The 27244-nt window shown below is 33.5% G+C and overlaps 2 protein-coding genes across 9 annotated transcripts in view; both read right to left on the bottom strand.

The window, feature by feature from the left end:
* Window positions 1-4040, bottom strand: part of osbpl11 (oxysterol binding protein-like 11) — a 35236-nt gene extending 31196 nt beyond the window's left edge. For all 8 annotated transcript variants that reach the window (XR_012385570.1, XR_012385569.1, XR_012385571.1 and 5 more), the window contains exons 1-4: window positions 3764-4040; window positions 3242-3310; window positions 2509-2684; window positions 2207-2286 (exon numbers count right to left, since the gene is read on the bottom strand). Coding sequence is in view for 1 of the 8 variants with exons in the window: in XM_683921.9 (XP_689013.3) it covers window positions 2207-2286; window positions 2509-2684; window positions 3242-3310; window positions 3764-3843 (405 nt within the window). In the remaining 7 variants the exon portion in view is untranslated. The remainder of the gene's footprint in view (window positions 1-2206; window positions 2287-2508; window positions 2685-3241; window positions 3311-3763) is intronic.
* Window positions 4041-11133: 7093 nt separating this feature from the next.
* Window positions 11134-26514, bottom strand: lmln (leishmanolysin-like (metallopeptidase M8 family)). The gene is made up of 17 exons (XM_684004.10): window positions 26246-26514; window positions 25734-25831; window positions 25612-25642; window positions 25405-25487; window positions 25147-25264; window positions 23427-23605; window positions 23227-23332; window positions 22666-22760; window positions 21249-21366; window positions 21062-21169; window positions 20892-20968; window positions 19868-19978; window positions 19037-19169; window positions 16054-16213; window positions 15802-15932; window positions 15019-15229; window positions 11134-12441 (listed from the first exon to the last, which is right to left on the bottom strand). Exons 1-17 carry the CDS (start codon window positions 26378-26380, stop codon window positions 12341-12343), a joined length of 1995 nt encoding a protein of 664 aa, XP_689096.5. The 5' UTR covers window positions 26381-26514; the 3' UTR covers window positions 11134-12340.
* Between the last annotated feature and the right edge of the window lie 730 nt (window positions 26515-27244).

Genomic DNA, 27244 nt, shown 5'->3' with positions numbered 1-27244 from the left:
TAGGACCTGAACACCACGTGATGATTACAGGCAGGTGTGTTTGATATGTGTTGCAACTGAAATCTGCAGGAAGGTGACTCTCCAGGAACATTGCTAGCCACCCCTGCTCTAGAGCAAATAGTAAGCACAACTAAAGTGACCTTAAGTTCAACTCAAATTAGGGAGATATTAACAAAAAAAAAAAAACGGAACAACACTCATAAAAGCTATTCTGTGGCTTATATTGTCTAAAAATAAAATAATGATCACAGATGCTACACAAAATACCCTGACATTCAACGTAAAGCTGTGGTACTGCAAAATGGCAAAAATATGTGTGAGACGGAATTGTATATCTCCAATCGAGCATATGGAAAGGGTTTTAAAATGTCTCTTTGGTCACTGCATTAAATGGCACCGTGATGTTAGCAAGGTTGTGAGTTATGTTAGTCATCTCCTGTTGCCTTTGTAATGTTTTTCATATGGTGTAACTGCCATAGATATATACACTAGATATCGCATAGGGACCCTGAGCATGCGTCAATAGCGCCGCCACATTAGTACAGTGCTCCCAGGACAAATGTCATTCAACCGCACTAGTCAAGACAGTGTTATTACGTGAAGATGCGGGACTTTAGCGATGTCTACGGTTGTAGTAACGAGCAAACATAGAAAAACAAAGCAAAAAGGCAGAACATTTCATAGGTAATGTTAAGTTTTTTTCTGTTTTTGTATGTTCTGAACTTTTGTGCTAATCAGGTAACGTTATTGATGATAACAGTCACTTACTGCATTCACCATAAGGCAAAGGAGCTCCAACTTGCACTAAACACTCAGCTTATGCTAGTTTTGTTGTATAAAATCAGCTAACAATGCAAAAGAAATATGACAACGAGATGCTGCGCTGCCAGAAACTTGCATTATATTGTCGGCTAGTGAAAGAGTCGTTCGGGGGATTCATTCACAAACGAATCGCTCCCTTCGTCAGTATGAGAAGTGAAAGCAGGAGAGGAGGTGTGTTTCAGGACATGATTAGATCAAATTTAACAGGGAGGGTAAATAGTACATTTCTGTACACACAAACACAAGCTTTTTGTCAGGAATGCCCATGCTGTCACTGATCGATAAATGTAGAAAAGTGATTTAAAATGATAATTTTCGTAATTAGAAAAAAAACGTACATACTAATATCCAGGAAAACTCCCGATCATAGATATATGTGTATATGTGTATATCTCTGGCTTTGGATGGCCACAGTCCTCCACTGTACCTTGGTCTCGCATTCATTTCAAAGGAGCGCTACCCTGTACCAAGATGGCGGCGCTATAGACGCATTCCGTCCAATAGACAACAATAGGCCAGGCGACATCTAATGTATATATCTATTTGTAACAGCCACACACAACTAAAATTGTACTTTGCTGTTGCCTGCTACTAAATTGAGTGTCACTGGCAATACTTTAGTTGACTTTTTAGCAAGACACTCCTCATATAGCCGCCTGCGGTGCTTTTTCTGGAGCTGGTTGTTGTATTTCCTCATGCTGGCAACAATTCTGCTACAGCTCTTACAAATGGTCTGTTTTGTTTGGTGTCTTTGACTTTAAAACCAAAATATTCCCATATTACCGACATGCTGTTTTTCATATATATATTTATTTATTCATCTATTAATGCTTCTGAAGCGGCAGACACCATCATCCAACTTGTCCATATTTCCTGCTTGTTTTTTATTGTGGGCGTTCCGCATAGTTTGGTCGACAATTCTGATTGGGCAGAAGAAAAGTGTGCTCACTCTATTGTCTAATAAGACGGTCACACACAGAAAGCAGTCAGGCATTTGCTCTGGGTGAGGGAAATGAAATAATATATATTTTATTTATTTTACGTATCACAGTCTCTTGCGATTAGCTTTCGATTAATAGCACAGCCCTAATCCTGAATAAATAAAAGAGAAGAGTCTCAAAGAAATATGAACACGAGAGATGCGTCGAGATACATGATAATAGCAGGTGAAGACGGTAATGCATTTCAGCTAACAATCTTTGACTAAAAAAATTTTAATACTGTTAAAAAATATTAATATTTAATGTTAATACAAGGCGGAAACCAGGCCTTATAATCTGGATTAAATGTTTTTGCAGGAACGTAACTGAATAGGTCATCAGAAAGGCCACTGAGCATTACGCTAGTGTTAACAGTATTAAAGGTGTCTGGTTGTAAGTCTCACCTTGCCCATGGCTTCTGTGTGATGCTGTGCACAGACCTGCAGTCGACTGACCCAGTGCTGTCTCTCCTTTGCATCTGAGGCTGAAGTTACACAAGCAGGTTTTATAAAGAAGCCTTTTAATATAAACTACTATATCAGACCAGCAACGCATGCAAGTATATTGAGCATTTTATTGGTGCACCATCTAGAGTTGGTTTATTTGGATTAAACCACTCACTTTATAGAGAAACTTAAAAAAGGAAGCGAAACCACTTTTTAAAAAGCAGCATAATAAGAAAGAGTGAAGGAGATCATGTGACAACCTCTGAGTTTGTATTGCTCTCCGCTGATGGCGTTGACAGTGAAGGTGTGTGAATCTTCATCGCTGGGGGAAATCACTGCTCCGCCTAATGGCAGCGAGCCCCGGGGTTTCTGATTCCTGGACTGCTCATTCACAAAGTATTCTAGCAGACCAGCCTCATTGTTGAGCACAAAATATCTGTTGTGTGTGGAGGGATACATTTTACATCAATATTAGAAGATTCATTGGGGTAACGCTGGTTTTATATTCGCACATTCTGACTTTCTCCTTAATAATATAATTCAGAAAAGTATTGTTTGCAAAGTCTAAATAGGGAAATCATATTAGCAGCCAAAGTGCAACACAGTTCACAGTTATTTAAACAGTGCTAATGTTGTTTTGAAGTCAGTCTCACATGCGATTTCAGACCGATAGTCAAAGTCGTGTGGTAAACAATATAGGAACCGTCTCACAAGTTGCCAATGAATGAACGTGCAAATATAAAACCAACTTTACCACAATGGAAGATTCTTGTTTTGCTTAAACAAAAGGCCAACATTGTATCTATCTACCTGAAATTGTGTATATATACATATTTGCATATACACATGTACAGCATAATATATCAAAGAAAATATGTAATATATATATATATATATATATATATATATATATATATATATATATACACCCTATCTGCTGAAATTCCAAAGATTATTTTGAATCTGAACATAAGACAAATACATCAGACTTACCGATACTGCCATCCAGTCACCAGATTGGTGTATTTCATCAAATATCCATCCACTTTTTCCATTAGGTCACTAAAGTTGATAAAAAAAGTAATTAAGCTTCATATTATAAAAAATATAATAAAAAAAATTAAACCATTACCACAGGAACATATTACAAGATATCTGTATTTATATAACTATAAAGCAGCACAATATACACAGGATGCTTCAGGTATTCCCTGAGAATAATAACGTTAGCAGATAAAGGTCCACCGTGTATATGCATATGAATAATATATAACGAAAGTAAGGGGGGGTTGCCATCCTGCCTAATAAACACATACGTAACGCGTTTAGAAAAGTACGATTGGGAAAGATATGGGTAAAATATGATAACGAAACCATTTCTGAATGCCATGCTTGAGTTTTGTTTACTCCGGGAATTGAATATTAAACAACTTCTCATCACATTATTTCTTTCAGCTAATCTATATCGAGTAGTTCTGTAAGTAAACACTAAAGGAGGATATCTGAGTGAGGTACCTGTACTGCCAGGATTTGGAGCCCGTCCTGCCTGAACTCTGTGAGCCGCTGTGATGCTCCAGCACGGCTTCAGTCTGCATGATTGGACCCTTTCTATGAACTACAACAGCGATCTAACACTTCACCTGCCAGGCAGAAAACACAGTAACCGGTTTCATACGGCGAAGTGGACTGTTATGACAGCGGTTTTAACCATCTCTCTCGTTTAATACTCTGAATTAAAGAACCACTGGCATGTTTATGTCTCGTGCAGCCATGACAGAGCGTGAAGTCATTCGCGACCCCGCGTCATGTGACAGGAAAAGCAAATTAATGAAACGACAGAAGCTGAACTATTTGACTCTAATAATGCTACGTATTACATATCGGACATATAAATATAGTTTACTCCACTGATATTTGGTATATAGTGATGTTTTATTTTTGAAACGCTACATTAACCCACTTTTCAAATTAAAAGTCCTAACAAGAAACAAGAAGGAAGAGCGCTAGCTCAGCTCTCGTTCTGATTGGCTAGATGTGATGACACCACCCTCGTGACGTTCAGAGTTAATTCATGAGGTTTCGTTTGTTTCTAATGTTTATTTTAATCGAAGTACAACTCTTCCAAGCAGTTTATCTACTTGAAATATATATGTTTAAATGTTTTAGATGGGTAAATCTTTTTGCCAACCAAGACCACCAAGTTTATTTAATCACTCTGCAAAAATAGTATTGTAAAATATTTTTACAATTTATAATAGCTGTTTTAAATTGTAACATATTTTATAAAGTAATCGTTGTCTTAAATGTCACTTTTGATTAAATTAATATACAGTGCATCCCGAAAGTATTCATAGCGCTTCACTTTTTCCACATTTTTTGTCACAGCCTTATTCCAAAATTGATTCAATTAATTTATTTTCTCAAAATTCTACACACAATACCCCATTATGACAATGTGAAAATAATATTTTTGGAAATTGTTGCAAATTTATTTAAAAAAAAATAAAAAATAAAAAAAATCACATGTACAGAAGTATCCACAGCCTTTGCTCAATACTTTATTGATGCACCTTTGGCAGCAATTACAGCCTCGAGTCTTTTTAAATTTGATGCCACAAGCTTGACACACCTGTCTTTTGGGAATTTTTGCTGATTCCTCTCGATCAGGTTGGATGGGAAGCGACTGAGTACAACCATTTTCAGATCTCTCCAGAGATGTTCAATAGGATTTAGCTCTGGTCTCTGACTGGGCCACTCAGGGACATTCACCGAGTTGTTGTGAAGCCACTCCATTGATATGTTGTGGCGGTGTGCTTTATAAAAATTTTATGAAAACGATTAAACAAAAGCATCAATCTTTTAAAGAAAAAACTTGCTGACCCCAGTAAATTACATGGCAAGCTTTAATGTAACAAAAGCTTGCATTTTCATATAAATGTGGTCATATAGAGCTTTGTTTTGTTTAAGAATCATTACTAAACTGTGTTTAAAAAAGAAACAATCATCAGTTCCTGGTTCCCTCCTAATCCCCAGTCGATTCAGCAATGTTTATACTATTTTAAAGACATTGCGCAACTAGAGCAATCCACTGCCTTAATTAACAGAGCAAAAGATTTCAACTATTCTTCTTTGGAACCAAATACATGATCATTTGATCTCCATTATCAAAATTAAGTGATTTAATACAATGAAGCAAGAGAAATGTTTGAGATGTCTGTTAAGATTTAGATGACAACAAACTATTTTTTTTCTGTTTTCTGTCTGATCTGTTATGCAATCATTTTATTAGACATTTTTTCAGTTATGTACTTCTCTGACATTGTGTATATAGTCTATCCCTTTTATACTTATATGCTTACATGTTTCTGTATGCATTTATGCGTATATGTGTGTTCTGTTTATGTGTACATATATATAATTTGTAATTTTTTTATTTTGTTTCATATTGTTATCAACCATATATATGCATAACCAATATACACATTGAACCAAGTCAATGTTGAGGAATTCTGTTATTACCATTGCTGATAACCGTGTCTACTAAAAACAAAGTTTAAGTAAAAAAAAACAGACAAAAAAATGTATATTTAAATAGAAAATTGTAAAAAATAAAATAAAAATAAAAACATTTCTCAACTAAAGTATTAAGTAAAGTAAGCCACATTGCACAATATAAGCAATCTTCTGTAATGTACCATATTTACTTTACCACAGATTCTTTTATTCATCCTCTAGCCAACTGTCAACAGAACTATTTTGTCTTCGCATATATTTTTGCTGTTGGACAATGACTCACAATTTGGTTATAAAGAACAAAGTAACACATTCTGCATCCTGTCATAATGAAAACACAATTTTTTAAGTAAATATAAACATAGATTACTTATAAAGCGTTCAACCACCTGAATGTTGACTCCAAATGCAAAGTAAAAACATTTCTGTTCAATTCATTTTATTGGGAAAAATAAACAAACGTTGACAATACAAATAATGTCCCGACAGTCAAGGAGGTGATGGATTGGTTACAAATAAACATTTCTTTAAATAATGAGTCATTAAAAGAGACAGAAGAAACTATAAGGGATTATATGAGGTGGATTTTTTCTTTGTTCTGCATAGACTTGTCTTTGGTCTTGACATCAGTCTCATAGCTTGGCATTTTCAAATGATGTCTGTTCATCATCTTATTGGCTATATGCTCCTCCATGCTCAATGTCAATTCAATTTTTTATCCACACAGAATAGTTAAACAGGTTCCACACAACATAAATTCCCAGAAAAAAATTGCCAAATTAGATATTAAATAAATTATTAAATAACATGATGATAAAACAAGCTACATCTATTGAAGTGTACAAATCAAAGCATAGTGCTTACCTGAACACTACACTGTAAACCCAAGAGTCAATTTTATTAAATGAAATGAATGTAGTTAACTCAAAATTGACTGAAAGTTAATTCTACTCATTTGAAAAGAGTTCAGACTCTTTAAAATACCTCATTACATCAAGTTAAATGGGGTAAGTTCACAGTACTACTCATATAGATCAGTTTTTTTAACTCAAATGATTAGTTGCAATCGGTTTCCTCAAATGGTTTAAGTTGACTTAACTTACTGGGTTTTACAGTACTTAGTTGGTTTGAGTTCTCTTCATTTATTGAGTTTTACAGCGCTCAAATTACTTCGTTTACTCAAATGGATTAAGTTCACAGTACTCATTAGAATTAGTTTTTAAACTTAAATGGTTTGTTGCAATCGGTTTCCTCAAATGGTGAGTTACCTTATTTTTTTGGGTTTACAGTGTAGAACACAATCAAATTAAATCTGTTAAACTTGTGTCAATGAAAACTACGCATTGATTTCTCGTAAATGAAATGATGCTAGACTTAATACATGACGATTTAAAATGAGAAACTCAAACATAATCATTGTCAAATAAGTTAGTATTTGTAGCAAAATGACTATTTATGCAGAAATAATTGAAAAAAGCAAGTCCTATTATGGGTTTCACTCCTTTCTGACAAACAAAAACAACAAAGTGAAATGAGATTTTAGTAGTTTCTGTAAATCATCCAATGATACCAACTCTCAGTTTCTGTAGTAATGATTATATATTTAGAGAAAAAGGTTCTCCTATAAAATATAAAAGCTTGCTTTGAATCTTAGGAAACTCAAAGTTGTTTAGTCACACTGTTAAATCTATGCTCCTGCTGTCCTTGAGTGAATACCATGAAGGAAAGGCATTTCAGTTGAGGTTTGATTAAGAGTACAAAACTCCTTCAGTTACACAATAATGAGCTTAAAAAAACTGCACAGCTCACCAGTCCAACATTTCAGAATATAAACAATACACTTCATACGGTAAATACAAACTCATAAACCACACCATAAGAATCACTTCAATTGCATTCCTCCATCTGTCAAACAATTAAATCTCTTCATCTGACGGCACACTCATAAAGCAAAAAAAAGAAAATCATTCACATAGCAGCTAACAGTCCTACAATAAAAAAACATGGATATATTTACACACTTTACTTACGCAAAGGCTCTAAAATCAGGGTTACAGTCAAAGCTGCCATGTTTGTCTCGTATTACAGTTGCATTTTAATAACACTGTCCTGAAAATAAACGCACTGTAAATAAAATAATATCTTATAACACTAAAACGCTTACAAATGGTTAAAATCTCAAACAATGAATTGGTGTATTTAGTTACAAGATGACAGAGCAGCATCGGCACATGTTGCTCATTAAATATTATAGGATACAAAAAGAACAAGTAAAATACGAGATAAATACATTATAGATACCTTCACTAGTCTTCCAACACCTCAACAATAACAATCCAATCACATATACAGTGCAACTCCTCGGTATTTGTTCCCAATTTTTTTCCAACAACAACAAAAAAGGCTACATTATAAAAGCATTTATAAATGGTTAAAAGTGCCATACTGATGGCAACGTGCTACTGTAGTGAACTAAACCATGTAAAAGTGTTTATAGCATTGGGAAAATAAAAGATGCATACTTCTTGCTGTAGGCAAAGTAATGATCACACAAATTTCATCTGATATCTTATAGAGAACTATAAAAAGCACTTTCTCATGGGCTTTTGACAAGTTGATTGTTAGAACACAAATAATCTGCAGTTTTGGCAGGACAGCCCTTTACAACAAAACATCTGGCAACACATTTCAAGGTAAACAGAGAGTCTATCTTCAAAGCGGAAGTGTTTGTCAAATAACGATTAAAATAAAACGCACGTGTTTATATACAGTAAAGTCCAAAAATGCTATATTTTGTCAATCATGTTTTTCATTCCTTGTAGTGTCGTCACGATACTGGAATTTACACCTCCGATATGATACCTTGATAAATATCTATATTTGATACTATTTTCGATACTGTGGGAAACAAATTCCGCAACACAAAGTATTCAAATGAAGTAAAAAAGGGAAAAATAACTAAACCATATAATGCTTGCATCAGGTATTAGGGCTGCACAATATATCATTTCAGCATCGATATCGCTATGTGCGATCTGCAGTGTAGTTGGGATTATAGTTGACCAGATATTTCAGTTAACAACATAGAGGAGTAGATACAATTTTTAACCTTTGAGGGAAAGTTTGTTATTCACATGTGTTTTTAAGGCCTGACTGTAAGAATTTGAAGTAAACTAAAGTGATTTGGGCACAATAAATGAAACATTTCTAGCTTAAAGATTCATTAATTAACATTATTTTACCATTAACTCAATTAAAATTTAATTATTATTATACAGTGATTATTTAATTTCTGCTTCTGGATACTCTATAGAAAATGACAAATTATAGTTTTTTTTTTTTTTGTCTGTTGTACTTAACTATGCTTGTCATTTTTTAAATGATATTTTATCCATATTAAACATTCCTACAGAATCATACAAATCAATCTAAAATGATGAATTCTTTACAAGCTATTAAAGTCATCTGGTCAAATTGCATTTATATCGCAATATACAGTTGAAGTCAGAATTATTAGCCCCCATGTTTATTTTTTCCCCAATTTCTGTTTAACAAAGAGAAAATTTCTTCAACATATTTTTAGACATAATAGTTTTAATAACTCATTTCCAATAATTGATTTATTTTATCTTTGCCATGATGACAGAAAATGAGATTTCACTAGATATTTTTCAAGACACTTCTATACAGCTTAAAGTGACATTTAAAGGCTTAACTAGGTTAATTAGGTTAACTAGGCAGGATTGGGTAATTAGGCAAGTTATTGTATAATGATGGTTTGTTCTGTAGACTATCGAAAATAAAATTAGCTTAAAATTTAAATTAAAAACTGCTTTTATTCTAGCAATGTTTTTTCCAGTATCGTGCAGGTATGCCAGCAGTCCTTAAGTCCAAAAGGCAATAAATAAACAATTAATTAAAAATGTGCAATCTCATCTTATTTTCTGATTATATCAAAAGTGTTCAAATGTTAATATTCTTATAAATGATTGATCTTCATACTGGTGAAAGACTGCGAGAGAATAAAGCCAGTATCGATACTAAACAAAAGCAAGATTGTATCATTTTAAATATATCAGTATCAATATGTTTGACAAAACGAATTCCTTGCACCATAATATCTTAAAACTCTTACAAATATTGATATTTTTGTAAATAATAAAAAATCCCAATTATTGTTATGATCTTAGAATTCTCAGGACTCAAATGTATATTGATCAAACTAAACAGTTTAGACATACCTACAGTACACAACAGCAACAAATTCAGTTCAGCACTTGCACTGACCTTGGCCCATTTACATCCAGGATAACTATAATGATAGTCGGAAATCATTCCAGATGACGATCAGCTCATACCGCAAATACGATATCAGGGGAGTAAAATAATATAACTGGATATTGTTCAAAATATCATTCAAGCTGATGAAAATGATAATATCGTCAGCCAGAATCTATCCATGATATCAAGCAATTAAAGCATCCGATGACAGAACTGCAGCACGCACTTTACGAAACTGCACGTTTTTGTGCCAAACATAGTAATGGTTATCTTTATCTTTCTTAAATGTAAACAGGACTCACAGGGGTTCTTCATACCAAAATGAAATATCTGTCATTATTTACTCAGCCTCATGTTAATCCAAACCTAGGAAGCTTCTGTTTATTTTTAGAACAAGAACAACAATAAACATATTATAATCAAATCTGAGAGATTTTTGACCCTCAATTAAATAATAAATGTGTGTTAAGATGTAGATTAGGTATCCAGATATTGGATATGTATTTGATTTGTAACTACATTTGGAAATGGTGCAGATCAGTTTTTTTAAAAAATGCAAGCATCCATTAAAGTTAATGTGTCGAAAACGTTTTTTAGCTCACACCCGAAGACGAAAATTCTGTCATTTTTTGCTCAAACCTGCGCAAACTTACAAAATTTATATAACCATTATTGGTTCTTACTGAAACTCAAGTAAGCCACATGACACAAGAATGATCGTCATTGGTAGGGCCAGACGAAATCTGCAGACGTTTTTGCCATTTCTGCTGAGAATTTTGGTAAAAGTCTGCATATTTCTGTGGAATTGTTTTAGGAGTATCATAACTAAAACCTTAATATGCGAAATTAAAAATATATATTTTAAAACTTTTATTTAATGTTTAAAATGCAAATCCATTTAGATTAACTCTATTTGGTAAAATAAAGCAAGTTTGTCATATAACATATCTAGTAAAAGACAGAAAATAATACTGTACAAACTGCATTGTACATAAATCAGATGAACGTTTTCACATTAGTCAAAAATATTACTGAAATTTATTAAAAAAATACGGAATAAATATAGATTTACACACATTTACTCAAGTAAATAAACAGAATTAATGATGGGCTAAAAATCTGCAAAAAATCTGCACGCGCAGATTCCGGGTGGGCCTATTAGTTTTCACACCCCAAGCAAGCATGCTCGAAGTTGTTATCTAACATGAATGCTGTAAACATTGTTCGGTGATCAGTGTTTGCTAAACTGAATCTGTTATTCCAAACAGTATCTTCACTACATGATATACATTGACACCTGATAAAAGGTTTCTTTTCCATGTTAAAGGGAGTGTTTGTCCTGACCATCTATGAAGGCGACTCACAAAGTTTCTTTATTAGAAATGGTTTCTATTTCTGACTTGGCTAAACAACCGAATTAAACTACCATGACATTGATCACCTCAGGTACCGATTTTGTGCTTAATTCAGTTAAATGATACCAATTTATGTGACATAATTAACCATGCCGAAAGCATCAGCAGAGAGTTTACCTCAGATCTTGATAATAAAACAACTAGCAAACATGTAGTTTACCAAAAATGCTAGTCGCTGGTCTATTATTTCATGTTGTTGTATTTCACTTGTCTTAAAACGCTTGATTTATAAAGATTTCCTTTTTGATCTCTTCATGAAGGTTCTGAAGCAAGTTATCTATAAAGAGACTTTCATTGGAGGAACCGAAATCTTTCAGAATTTGGCTAAGAACAACATGAGGGCGAGTAAACTATGACAGAAATACCATTTTGTGTTAAACAAACCCTTGAAAATAAATCTCACTTGCACTACTTCATGCAAATTCACAAGCATCGTCAGTCACATGACCTGATATATATTCGCTGATCAAAACATTGCCAGCAAATAACTTCATGGAACAACCGAGCAGCACCATGAGCCGAACACCAGAGAGAGAATCTTCCATCATTCTCAGCCAGACGGCTATTTTAAAATGCTACCGGTCCATCAGAGAGACAAAGAGAACATTAATTAGCACCTGCATAACCGTGCTGCGCGACCGCAGCTTGCATGACTATGGCTTCACATTGGATCTAAAGCTCGCTGGCACCTGACAGCCAGACAAGGAGGAGTGCAATCAATGGCTTTTGCCCACAGCTCCACACTCAAAGAGAACAGTTATCTGACCGCAGACTACAGTACGGAAGTGATCAGTCGCCGGATTGCCCTCCACGTCAGCTAAACCTCAAGAAAAGCCTGTGGCAGCAAAGGTCGCCGTATTCACCCATTCAGCCAGGACTAAAGTCAGTCCCAGCCACAGAGGAGGAAGCCGATCAGCAGTGGAGTGAGAGTTAACAGGAGCTGCCATAAGTTCACCACTAAAAAGGAAGATCTGGAACAAGGATCTGAGGGAAGAAAAAAGTCATTATAATAGGAAACGCATAAATCTTTCTTAGAATTTTTGTTTGTTTTTACATCCAGGGTTCCCACTTTCAAATTCCATGACGTTTACAAAAAAATAAAAATAAATAAATACAATGTACCCAGTCTAACACCCAATCTCTGAAGTGGTTTGTAGACCAATGTCTGAATTTTGTAGACAATGCTCTTGAAATCTAATGGCATGTCTGATTTAGTTAAAACCAGCCTGGTGTATTTCACTTACAGAACCGCCGGTTGACGTGGAAAAATTTTAAAAACACTGAACAATAATAACTGAATTAATAAATGGCCCTTAAAATAGCCTAACCACTACAATATAGTCAAACCTGTGAATCAACATGCAATCACAATACAGTACAGAAAAAATAAGATTATAATCAAATCAAAATTGTTGATGAATGAAAAATATTAAAGTGACAAAAAAGTCCATGATACTTCAAAACTTGATAGAAATAAAAACTCCCTGACTTTCAATGTCTGCAATAAACCTTTTAAAATTTAGTGACATTCTAGAAATGTCTTGAACCCTGTGGGAACCCTGTACATATCATTCACATGTTCAGTAATGCATTTACCAAACGGACTGATCATAAATGACGAAAATAAAGAAAACTGATTTCACACAGGGCTGGGCAAAAATCTCATGTCACGATTTTAAATACCTCATTTCCTGATAATGATATTACAATATAGTACTTCTCTGCATATCTATTAATAGCTTATTTACATATTGACCACATAGAAAGAACTATTTCTTTTTTCAAAAATGTACTCATTCATATGTGAACATTTTTTCTCATTTTATTTAGAATTTCAAGGCAACTGTTTATTTAAGAATGTAGAAATATAAGACAAATCTTAATTAAATATAAAACACGTAAAAATAATAATAATAATAATAATAATAATAATAATAATGATGATGATTACAAACCCAGCATGAAATATTGCTAAACAAAATGTAAAATGTAAATATTGCAATTTCAAGCTTGCAGCTTTCTCAACACGTAATTTTTCCTGTGGTGGTGTGGAAAATTTTGGTCATAAAAGTATTAAAAATAATAATAATAATAATAATAATAATAATAATAATAATAATAATAATAATAATAATAATAATAATAATACACACCACAAAATAAATAATAGGGAAATAATATAAAAAAAAATTTTACAGTTCTGATAAGATGTAGAGTTAAAGTCAGAATTATTATCCCCCCTTTGATTTGATTTGATTTTTAAATATTTCAAAATAATGTTTAACAGAACAAGGACATTTTTCACAGTATGTCAGATAATATTTTTTCTTCCCCTTTTGTTTTATTATTTCGGCCTAAAACTAAAGCAGTTTTTAATTTTTTTAACAACCACTCAAAATAATTAGCTCCTTTAAGCTATACTTTTTTCGATAAACTACATAGTTTCTAATTACCCTATCCTGCCTAGTTAACCTAATTAAGCCTTTAAATGTCTAATATTATTAGAAATGAGTAATTAAAACTATTATGATTAGTAATGTGTTGAAAAAAAATCTTGTTAAACAGAAATTGGGGAAAAATAACCAGGGGGGCTAATAATTCTGACTTCAACTGTGTGTGTGTGTGTGTGTGTGTGTGTGTGTGTGTGTGTGTATATATATATATATATATATATATATATATATATATATATATATATATATATATATATATATATATATATATATATATATATGTATATATATACACAGTACAGTACATACTCGCTAATATTGCACAGCCCTAATCTCACATAAATCACTTTTGCAAATACAGATATTTAACCAGTTCTTACACATTAAAGTTTTTACATTTGTTTCTTTTTGTGTGATTTAATGTATTTTTTTATTATTTTAACATTTCATGTGAACACATTAGCATTGCTTTATAAATGATCATATAATTAAAAGTAATTCTAATTCAAACATGACATTTACGATTCCATAAATTATTAATTAATGTTATTGTATTACCTTTGAGCTGAACAATATATCATTATATTTCGGTAATATATTTCTGTTATAGAGCTGAACAATATATCATTTGAGCAATATCGCAATGTGTTTATGCGCAATAGTCAAATCGTAGGATTAGTTTTATTATAAAAATATTATTTATACAATGAACTTCATGCTATTTTACTTTTGATTATAGCATTTTTGTATATGAATACTTTTAGACTCCCCAGAAAACTATAAAGCACTGTGTTTAACTTTTAATTTTGTTCTGTCGTTTTTGTATTTACTTGCCTTTTATATATTATGCAGATGCACTCCATAGAAATTGCTTGATCAACCCAGTCAATCTAAATTAATGAATTTTCTCTAAAAACAGCTATTCAAATCACCAGTTGACATTGTATTAATATCACAATATAAATAGCAGCAAAAGAAAATATCGCAATGTCAGATTTTTCCAATGTCGTGCAGCAGTTAGAGCATAAATAACAGCTGAATAAGAATTTGCCCTTTTAAAGCTGAATGTGTCAGTATGTAATACGCTGCATATCTGATAGTAACTGACCTATTGGAGCACTCTTGGTAGTGTTTAGAGGAGGTATCAGATGAGGCAGAGGGCAGTTGCTGCAGAAGTCAGAGCAGGCTGGGCAGATGAGCTGACCGTTGTACACCCATTCATTCATCCGTATACTCACGCTGATCACCTGACCAGTCCGAACACATAGAAAGGTTTCGTTCTGCACCCAAACCAGCAACCCTTGAGCTGTACAAGACACCTGCAAACACAAATCAGTTTTAGTATATATATCAATTATGACAAAATTAATTTCTCCAAAACATTTGAACGACAGTTTATACATTTACTGATATGAAAAATTAGAAGACCACTTATAAATCATCAGCTTCTTCAAATTTATGATTTACGTATTTTTACGTAAACCTTTTTTGGTTTGTTTTATGAATTTTTGTTTTATTCTATAAACTACCGATGCCATTTCTTGCTAATTTTTGTCAAAAAGGTGCCATGTTTTTAGACATATTTATTTTTAGACAACACAATACCAGTTTTAACTTCACTATATTTGATAGAAAAACCCAAATTCACATTCACAACAAACAAAACATGTTATTCTGAACAATTCTCATTTTCTAAAAAGTAAAAAATGCTCTAAATGACTATATTTGGGTTTGAAATTATTAAGAAGTGTTAGCACAGATTTACAGATTTAAACAAATATAAACATATTACACAAACCTATAACTACAATATCCAGTAAATCCACAAAACCTAAGAATTATTAGTTGTTTTTATTGCAGTATCGCACCTCACATCTAATATTCTTCTTACCTTATAGCATCCACTGCCCCAGTCTGGGTAAGTCATTCGTTTGGTGCACTGCTCCATAACAAATGCAGATTTCTGGTACAGACAAACTGATCCTGGGCCATATTGTTCTGCCCCATAGTTTCTCCATGTGGCTAAAAAAGCAGATTTCTAATATCATTAACAGTTGTCGAATGATGCAAAAAAATTGTGCAAAAAAAAAAAAAAAAAGCCACAGGAGTGCTTAGAAATGAATGTGAGAGCTGTGCGTCTCACCTGGTTGGTTCTCCTGAATCCTGCAGTAAGAGCTGCGCTGATATTCACCTCCCACATGCCAGCTAAACTCCTGGCTAAAAGGACAGTAGTCTGCGATTTCTACAGCCCCTCCATACGCAGACAAATCCTCCTTGGGGACGCCAGGAATATGGTCAAAGTACTACAACATATAACATAAATATATATATTAGAGGTGTGAACCTATACTGGTCTCACGGTTCGGTTAGATTATCATGCCTTCGATTCGGTTCAATTCGATATCTCGGTGCATTGACGATGCTTTCTATATACAGTATTATATTATAGGGGGGAGGCTATAACAAGCTGTCTGTATAAACACACAGACACACAGCACCGCACTGTCTCTCATTCAAACACATACACAAACATGACAGCAACAAACACACACACACACACACACTTAAGCCCTCGGAACAGGGAGACCTCAGTATGAGCGGAGCAGGAGAAAAAAAAAAAAAAAAGAAGCACTGAGCTCCTCTCAGCGCGAGCTCTCCTGGCTAAACACATATTGCGAGGGCTTAAACGGAGCAGTGCTCGTAATGTCGAGTGAAAAACAGAAAGACAGCTGTGAAACATAACCAACTGTGTCTTTTTGTAGGAAACACACTCTAGATCTTTTTTGGGTAAGAGTTTTTTGAGTTAATGCCGTCTATAACTGAATGTGTCAGGAATATCGAAAACAAAACCAACTGAACCGCGCTCATTTCTGGCACCTCCATGGATAAACAGCGCCCTTAGCATTTGCCTAGGGTGCCTATGCCACGGGCCGGCCCTGAGTTGGCTGAGTGTTGTAAATACTCGCTCTCACCTCCCTCGCGACAGAGTGCGTAGGAGATAAATGACGTCAGTACATAATAACCGGTTATGATTATTACTGAACCGATACAGAATTGTCCGCGTCTGCATCACGGTGCACCGAAAAAACAATTAATTTTGACACCCCTAATATATATATATACACACACACATACACACACACACATGATTTAAATATACGATGGTTTAATCAACCTTCTATAAAGGCACTTATCTTGGATTTATATGTAATCATTTTGCAGATGCTTTTATCCAAAGAACTTTCAAATGAGGACAACAGAAGTGATAGGAGTGTTACTGGTAAAAGACACAATTAAGTATTATAAAGAAAAAAATAGAAAGAGATTGTTAGCAGTGTTTGGGGTAATGCATTACAAGTAATGTGAGTTACATAGTGATATTACTTTTCTAAGTAACAAGTAAAGCATTACTTTTAAAAAATAAGTAATAATATTTTAGTTACTTTTTTGAAAATGTAAAGTGAGTTACTTTTTAGTTTAATAAATTAGCTTTCAAGAAATAAATTACTGAATTTAAATGAAAGTAGTCACAATAAATCATGAATATTCTCATTATTTTAAGCGCATCGATTGTCTCAATGGACAGTGATTTTACAAATAGTAAATAGTAAAAAAAAAAAAAAAAAAAAAGAAGCAAACACATTGCTGTAAACTTTCAATAATCTGTATATATGGCAATTATAGATCTGGGTTCAGGAAGTTCTTAGATAAGCCTTACTTTTAATAGTAAATTTCCCTAACACTGATTAATAGTATTGCAAAATCGACGTGAAAACATATAAAGTGGACCAAAAACAAATAGAGTATTTGATTGGTGATATATTATAGTATAAGATAGTCAGAGCAAGCTTTTTTGTTTATTGTTAACACTCAAATGAGTACAATCATACAATATTTCAAGTTACATTTAAACCTCAGTATGTGACTTTAAATGGCATACGATTGACAAACATTAGGGCCAAGTGTACTAACTTTATACAGTGCTTAAATTTTGTTCAATTATCAAAAAAATAGCATAAAAAATTTAAAATAAAAAGGAAAAATGAAGAAAAAGTCAGCTATTTACATACAGGATGAGAACATGTGTTCTCATATTATTCATTCCAAAATAATTCAAGTTGGGTTTTTTATAAACAAGTTTGATAGAAAAGAAAGCATCAAAAGTGTTGCTATTAGAGGACAAGAGCAAGTTTATCGTGTGACACACCTCATCCTGATGATTTTAGTATTTATAAAATGTTTTGCTTCTTTTTCTGCAAATATTTACATATGTCCTAATTATATTGTAAAATATCTAATATTATGATTCTGAAATATGTGTAAGAATATATATTTCATCATTTAAACAGCTGAACAATGATCATATTATTTGATCTATGATGGGTGCTGCCATTTTAGCCTGTGCTGGATAGATTAGAGCTGCTGGATTTACAACATGTTAATTCCTCAATTTCCATCAAAATGTATGAAAATAAGTGTTTTTAACTGGCAGAAGAATAGAATAAACGTTCTATTAACCTAATCAGTGTGTATTTGATGTGAATAAAGGACATTATATGATTGTTTAAATATACAGTATTTTTTTATATCTCCACAGACATCAGCGTATTTTACAAATAAATACTTTTTATTTGTAAATAGTATTTACACTATAATAATAATAATAATAATAATCTTTAATAATAATAACACTACTACTAATACTACTACTACTAATAATAATAATAATATTCATCTTTATTTTTAATAGCACCTTTAAAAGTAGCATCTCAAGGGACTTTACAGACATATAAAATGTGCAGCAGTAAAAGATACATACAAGGATGAATGTAGGAAAAATGCAGTAATAACAATAAATTAAGGGTAAAGAGGGTAAGCCTGAAATGCCTGAAACCTAAAATAATTCTAGTCTGAAAACACTGATAAATGTTGATTTATGACCAGCGCTATGCACATCTTTCTCTGGCTCAGCACAAACCATCATAGGAAAGCAGATCTGAATTTAGCAACTGATTGCATTACTGACTAAACTGACTTTGTGTCAAAAAGATAATGTGTCAACTGCAAACTGAGTAACTTTATTACATGCACCTGATTTATAGCATCTACATTTCTGATGATCTTACCTGATACTCTGCTGGAAGCGCATTAGAAAACTTCTGTAGGTTGCAAACAGCCACTGCCAGCTGGTCCTGCCTGCAGGTGAGCTGCAGAGGTGCGCTTCTCACAGAATCACAGTATGGGCTCAGCGTCGGCCTCCTGGTTCAAAAACAAAAGGTAAAACACTGTTGAAGGCTCAAACCATTTCCATGATATTGTACATTTTAGGTTACTTCCAATTCCTCTAGAAAACATACAATAAGATCCATCTAAAATAAAGAACTGGTCTGCATTCTGTTTCAGTAGCAATAACAAAGCAATAAGTTTCTATGGAATATCTTAATTGTAATTGATAAAATATATTGGTTTATGCAGGGCAGCACGGTGGCTCAGTGGATAGCACTGTCGCCTCAAAACAAGAAGGTCGCTGGTTTGAATCCTGGCTGTACCAGTTGGCATTACTATGTGGAGTTTGCATGTTTTCCCCGTGTTTGCGTGGGTTTCCTCTGGGTGCTCCGGTTTCCCACACACTAGAAAAGACACGCATTACAGGTGAAATGGATGAACTAAATTGTAAATAAGTGTGTATGGGTGTTTTCTTGAAAGAACATTCATTGTGTAAAACATATGTCAGAATAGTTAGTGGTTCAATCCGCGGTGGCGACCTCTAAAATAGAGACTAAGGTGACGGAAAATGAAGGAATATCGGTTTATGCACTTGGATGCAATGGTGTGCTGCAAAATATAAAAGCAAAAATGAACCCTCTTACTAAAACAAACACTCATCTGGGAGATATTCCTTGCACACTAATATCTATATTTCATCACACAATTTAATCATATGCATCAAAACTTACTTATGGCGATGCTGGTCTATCCAGAATTTGCAGCTTTTCATCACAAAGTCACACCCCAAACCTCTTCCCCACTGCAGGTTCTCCGCCATACTGTAATTGGCCCTGTACCACCTTAAAATAAATGACAGCTCAGATTAGACAATTAAAAGCATAACCTTGTAATGTTAGAGTTTCAAGGGATCCTATTATATAAATGACCCCTTTTTATAAAACATTAAAAAAAATCCCCAAAGTGCCTCAATGAGGTTTTGGCCTAAAATATCTCACTAATTATACCATTCTGTAAATGTCCCCATTTTGGGGCGATAAAAGCTCTGTCGGTTTATTCTCCTGACATGCAGTTTTCTGAGTGCACAGACATGCAATGCGCACAAAGGAGTTGTTGAAAGATACATTGAGAGAGTATTAAAGATTTCTCACATCAGTTGTCAAAAGAAAACGCAATATGCAAATAACAAGTGCAAAAAATCTAAACATAATTCACATAATGTAGGTTATGTCTGTGAAAGTAAACGGTTGTGGAAAAAACAATGTGTATCAGCATGTCAACCAAATCATATCCTCTAGGGATATTTTAACATCTACATTTCCAGAAATTAAAATTCAGCCATCATTTACTCATTTTCCTCTTCTTACAAACCTGTTTGAGTTTCTTTCTTCTGTTCAACACAAAGGGAAATATGCTGAAGAATGTTAGAAATAAGCAGACATTGACCTCCATACTATTTTCCTTTTAAATGTTATTACTTTTACCCTAGACCAACATCAAAGAGGTTGTAACAATATCTTAAATTGTGTGAAACAGAAGAAACAAATTAATTAAAGTTGAGAACCACTTGAGTGAGAGGAAATGGTGAGGGAGTTTTCATTTTTGGGGAAAACTATCCCTTTAAGGAGATTCATAAACAGTGCTAACACTGCACAAGCGTGTCATGGAAAAAGTGTGTCATGGAAGTTGAGCGCAAAAGAACTCACACACAACTCCATTAGCTGCATTATCAATTAGCAAAAACATTTCTCTTACCCAGTATCCTCCATTATGGCCAAGGTAATTCTGGAAAACACTCTGTTCTGTGTGTGAGATCCAGTCATTGCCTCGTTCTATTAAAACAAAACATACTGGAATCAGTTTAAACTGTATTTTGACAGTACTGACCCCCTTCAGAAGATCATTTAGAGATACTGATTCAGTACCTCCAGCAGGCGTTTTTCCCAGTGGTTAAGCTCTGTCCCAGCACCACCCTGGTTCTCTAGTTCCATGCCCTCTAGAATGGGGCAATTAAAATGTCTTCTTGCTTCCTCCTGATAAAGAATCAAATAAAGTTATGCAACTAAATTAGATTAGAGTTTAATTAAATAGAAATATACAGAAAATACTTACCACTACACGTGGGGTGGCCAGAAGATGGACAGTGTGTCTAACCATTTGGCCTCCTCGGATGTCCCACAGTCGAGTTGCTCTTTTAATGACTTTATCACTCCACTGATATAACCCTAAACTGAGAGAAAGACAGAAAGTAATGAATTAAATGATAGAAATGGCTCATTCCAGATTTGCAGGTACCTTTCAAACATTTTCCATTCATTTTCCTTGAACTGGATAGAGAACATTCAATTCTGTTACTTGTTGTTTAAATTATTGTTAAAGGTTTGAACCCATAATAAATTTGAGAGTAACAGAGTTGACATTTCCCACCATTTTGTGCTTTAGCTCAAGTGAAAAGCAGTATGTTTGCAGTATGCAGTAATTGTATGTGTTTTTAAGCATACTACTGCTTTTAAAGAGGGATTTACTGAAATATAACAATAACAGAGTTGAAAAATAATCTAATATTTGGGCCTCCTAAACATTTCGCACAAATTACTAACAGAATAATGACATGCCTCAGTGCCTTCTAGAGTTTCTGGCCAGCAAGAGTGCCATCACTTGAAACAAGTCACATGCTTTTTCTATCAGTGCTTTGTTTGTGAGACTGTTATGCCTTTTAAGAGATGTAAAAGAGTTGACCAGAACATAGGGACAGATAGAAATATACAAATATATGTTTGCTACAATTGTTTATAATGCATATCTAAAGACACAGAAAGTTTCATGAAAGGTTTTCTGTCATTGAAAAATAATAGAGGGTTTATCTAGGAGATGCAAAATGTAACAACATGTCTAGAATCACCCATTTGTATTTCATATAATAACAAGAAATATCCATTACCTACATATATCATGGATTATATGTACCTGTTTTTAAGAAAGAATTATAAAAATACAGTATAACAGTTGTAACCTGCATTAGTTACGCAAATTAATGTATTTTTAACCATTTGCACTCTTTTACATGTTTATTATTTTGGAAGATTGAGTAATAATTGCAGGCATGAAGCCTTCTTCTGTATATTTATCAAAATATTTTTAACCCTGATAATTGAAATATACATTATTTTCTAATTCCAGCTCAAAAAATGGGTTTGATAAATATATTTTTTTCAACACTAAAAAGTAGTGTGCAGAAAAAAAAAAAGTAATTATGTAGATTATGTACACCACTGAAAAAGTGTACATAATCTAACAACGCAATCAGAATTATAAGGAGTTTAGGATTAATAATGGCTTGAAAAATTTCAAAATGTATTAGATATGGGGACACAGCTTAATATATTTTATATATTAAAACTTGATTATGTGAAGTCTGAAAATAGTAAAAAAAATTAGCTTCTGATTATGAATGAATTAGCCCTGAATGGATTATGAGGATTTAATTACATTTCCAACACAAAAATGAATATACAAATATAACTATTACCTTTCATTATAAGCAGGAAGACCACTTGCAGAACGTGGCGTCAGAGGTTTTCCACCATCATCATGATAAAAGGCAAAGAGTCCAGCAGAAAACCCCTTAGACACAACATATACAGCCAAAGTCAAAATTATTCTCCCTCCTGGGAATTTTTTTCCCCCAAAAGACATTTAACAGCAAGGAATTTTTCACAGTATTTCCTATAATATTTTTTCTTCTAAATAAAGTTTTATTGTTTTATTTCGGCTAGAATAAAAGCAGTTATTAATTTTTTAAAAATCCATTTTAAGGTCAATATTATTAGCCTCCTTTAGCAATATTTTTGCTGACCACAAACCACTGTTAAACAACTACTTTCCTAATTTCTCTAACTTGCCTAATTACCCTCGTAAAGCCTTTAAACTGCACTTTAAGCTGAGAAATTAGTTATGTTTAGAAATGTGTTGAAATCTTCTTTATATTAAGCAGAAATTGGGGTAAAATATACAGGAGGACAAATAATTCAGTAATTTAATAATGAACAACATTCATTTTATGAGTAAAGCCTATGTGCAGAAGTGTTACCAGAGCATGTATGATCTCGTGTTTAACCGTGGACAGCATCCCTTCAAACTCCTGAGGTTGAGTAGAGATCATATTGGGACACAGATTGGCATATCCAGCAATGGGTCTGCATTATGAAATGTTGCTGTTATTATACATTTCAACAATGAAAGAAAAAAGCGAATAAAAGTCAGCTCTGTTTCCTTAAATATCTCCGTTACCTGTCTAGTTCAGACTCAAGCTGACAATACGCTGCATAGGCTACGATGTTCTCCTGTCCACAACGCTCAGTGGTCATCGCACTCACGTACAGCACAAAATCAGCCCTCGCCACCCCCTCGCCATCAGGAGGACCGACGGGGCCACAGGACTTTCCAGACTCACTGCAAACCCTGCATTGCTGAAAAAAAAAAACTTATTCATTAAATATACACAGACATTATGCATCTGAATATTTATGTTGAAAACATTTTTTAAAAATGGTAAACACAGAAATTAACACACAAACATAACAATAAAGAGTTTGATATTTAGATATTTACATTCTCTCTTCGTCGCTTTAGTCTAGAATAAATGATTATTAAAATATTGTTATTATTATAAATTACAATAAACAGAAAAGTAATGGTTGCTAAGCTTGGGTTCCCATGCTTTCATGAACAGCAGATTCAAGGACTTATTAAAGCACCATCAATTTTAAATCAAGCACCTTTGTAATTTATACCCCAGCACAATGTATGTAGCACCATAAAAGTCCTCCTTACTGTACTTAACATTTCACATTCACTTAATATTTACATTAAAAATAATCTTCAAAGATTCATAGCTTTAATCAAATGTGTTGAATTCAATGCTGGTGATATTCAAACGCAGTTTCTGAAATATTGCTAAAATGTGAATTATTTGTCAGTGTTATTGTGCAAGATTTAAATTTAAGGTTTTTCATTTAAGAATTTCTCTGTTTTTTTGTTCTGTTTGTGACAATTGAGTACAATTGTTTAAATCAATCTATAAACAAATTAATTCAAATTTAATTCAAACACTTGCAAGGACCGGTGTTTGTTAAGTATTTTTTAACTTTACTAATTATTTAATAACTTTGTTAAAATGTTATAGGTATTCACATCTTCAAATATGCATTTTATGTACTAATATATACCTCTACATAGGTGTCAATATGGACTCTTTGGTAAACTTTTGTAAAGGTAAAGTTAATGCTCCACTGATAGCTACCTTTATTTCTGAGAGTGTTTAGTTATCAAGGTTGATGCATTTACATGTGGAGCAAGTTCCATGTAAACTAAGGTGCAAAATGATCCTTTACTTTCTATGTAACTAGTTACTTTGGAACTAGTTGCACCTGACAGTGCACAGAAGCACTTATTAAAATGGTGGTCTGTTGCAAAAAAGTGGACAAGATTTTTTTTCAGAACAGATCTGAATGAAGGAGAGTTGAGAATAAAATTTCTACAGTGAGTTACAGGTAACATTTACTAAATAATACTGCAAAATGCCTCTGTTTGCAATGTAACAGTAGTAATGTAATCATGCCTCTAAATCCCACTGTGCAACAAGGCTCTAATACATTTGTGTGTCAGTAGACAGTTGTTATACGTTCATCCTAAATTTGAGACACTGGCAGAAAATGTCTGAAGTTTACATTTAATCACAAGACTATCCATGTCTGAACTACAGCATGATGCACAATATCAAAAATAAAAGGTACACATTAAACATGCATATCAACAGAACACCTCCAAACAAACTGCCAGGATTGCTTTAAGTAATCTTTTGACAGAGATAGACCAAATACATAAATTTCCACCAACTATTAATGATCTTTACAGTCGCTTTTAAACTAAAAAATAGCTGAATATTTTATCAACACAAATAAACTGTAATTAAAAAAAACTTTTCTCCCCAAAAACCTTAGTGTCCCACCTGCAAATGATGTTCAGGAACAACAACTGGGCCACATTTGGTTACGTTAGCACATGGTCCCTGACAGTAGCGGTGAGGATCGTCTCTTTTCCGAAGGTACTGATTGGTTGCACATTGCCTAATAATTACGAACATAATTTAAGATTAAAATACAGGCACAAATGAGATTAAGAACCTGCCAAGCTGCCAGAAAAACAGACCCAAGTGCAACTTTAAGAGGATTTGCTGTCAGACAATAGTCGCTCAGAAGAGAATTACCTGCTAAGTAATATCGGACCCGACTGTCTGCGAACCCTGAAAGCCTTCTGAAGATAATCAATAGCCTGTGGGAGGAGCTTGTCCTTGAAACAAAGCAGAAAAGGATCAATACCCTATGCATGCATCCAATTTCGAGGTGAAAGGCAATTTTTAGGATTTAACAAACATGTGTGTGGTAAAATCTTGACCACATGAATCATAAAGTACCTTCACAAGGCTGCTTTTGGCTTCATCTAACCTGTGGGAACAACAGAATACATTAAATCAATGTGTATACCTGTAATAAGATACAGTTACTGAATTTAATAACACATAAACCAGTAACTAACCCATCCAAGCTGGAGTCGTACTCTATCTTAATGTTTAACTGCTGGTCAGTGCTTCTTTTGGTCAGTCTATCTGGCTTCAAAAAGACCTTATGAATCACCTAAAAGAGTAACAGCAGATATTGCTATCAGGAGTACTGGTGAAACAATGTATTAATCATGATTAGCTTGTGGTATCCTTTGCTTTCCACATTTGTATCTGAACAACATAAAGGGTGACCAAATGATGACAGGTTTTTGTTTACAAAAGTGAGCTCTCTGTCCATCTTGATACTGCTTAAAAAGACAATTAACCAAAAATAAACTGTTTTGTCATCATTTATTCACCTTAAATATCAAACTCTTTCTTTTATTGGACATAAAAACGCTGACACCAGATTGACAGCCTCTGATATTGTTCATTTTGAAGGAAAAACCCAACCAAAACATTATATTAAAAAGTCACAGCCATACAATTTGATGCTAATATCATATTTTAGACTAAAAATGTTCAAAAAACGATATAAGGGCCTGACCTCTGTGTGAAGGGGCACTTTGTGGTCACAGGTGTGCGTCTGTGCGCCGGTGCTGATGAAGATGATGATGGTGGTGTTAAAGAATAAAGCGGCTCCGATAACTGATCGAGGCTGCCGCCATCCTGACGCCATCATTCTACCCGTGCTTTATCTTTCATATCTCCGTCCTGTCATGATGCATAAAGACCCTCAATTACTCGGAAAACCGAAGGATCTTCCGAGAGAAATTCCAACGGGCAGTTCATTAAACCGGCTTCACCCATAAACCCAGAGCTGCCCGAACATAGAGACGATACATTATCAAAATAAAAGCCCGCATTCAATTTTAATTTAATAATGAGAATAAAATTAAAAACAACTTTAAATAGGCAAAAAATTATAAAAAATAAAAATCCACTGAAATATATTGCTAGAGTTGTGAAATAATGCTTACTACGTTTCTATTTTAAACATAGCAGCTATTCTGTAAACTTGGATGCATTTAAAGGGCCCTTCTAGTCCCTTGTTCACGCCATGTGAGTTATTATTTAAATCACAAAAATGGCATTACATGTTTGTGTTTATATTATTCACAATATGTTGAACAACTGTTTAATAAATACCCAAGTGTGAGTAGTAGGGTTGCAACTAACGATTATTTTAATAATCAATTAATCTGTCGATTGTTTCTTCGATTAGACTGTAAAAAAATAATAATAATAATAATTTCCAAGAAAAGCATTCATTTCCAACCCCTCATTCAAAAAGCTCATCCCTAAACTGTTATAATAATAATAGCAATAAATTAAAAAAGGTATTTTTGTCCTGTTTTCAATCCAAATATCTAAAAAACATCTTAAATCAAGATACATACTAAACACATGAAGTAGCATAAGAAATTGTCTAATTATTTGCTTAAAACAAGCTAAATTATTTGCCAATGGAGTAAGAAAAAAATCTTAATAAGATATAATCTCAAACAGAAGTTAAGCATCACTTAATTTTCTTATGCCATTTTTC

This window comes from Danio rerio, chromosome 9 (assembly GCF_049306965.1).
Source record: "Danio rerio strain Tuebingen ecotype United States chromosome 9, GRCz12tu, whole genome shotgun sequence".
In the NCBI taxonomy this organism is placed as follows: Eukaryota; Metazoa; Chordata; class Actinopteri; order Cypriniformes; family Danionidae; genus Danio; species Danio rerio.
This window is presented reverse-complemented; position numbering and strand designations above follow the sequence as displayed.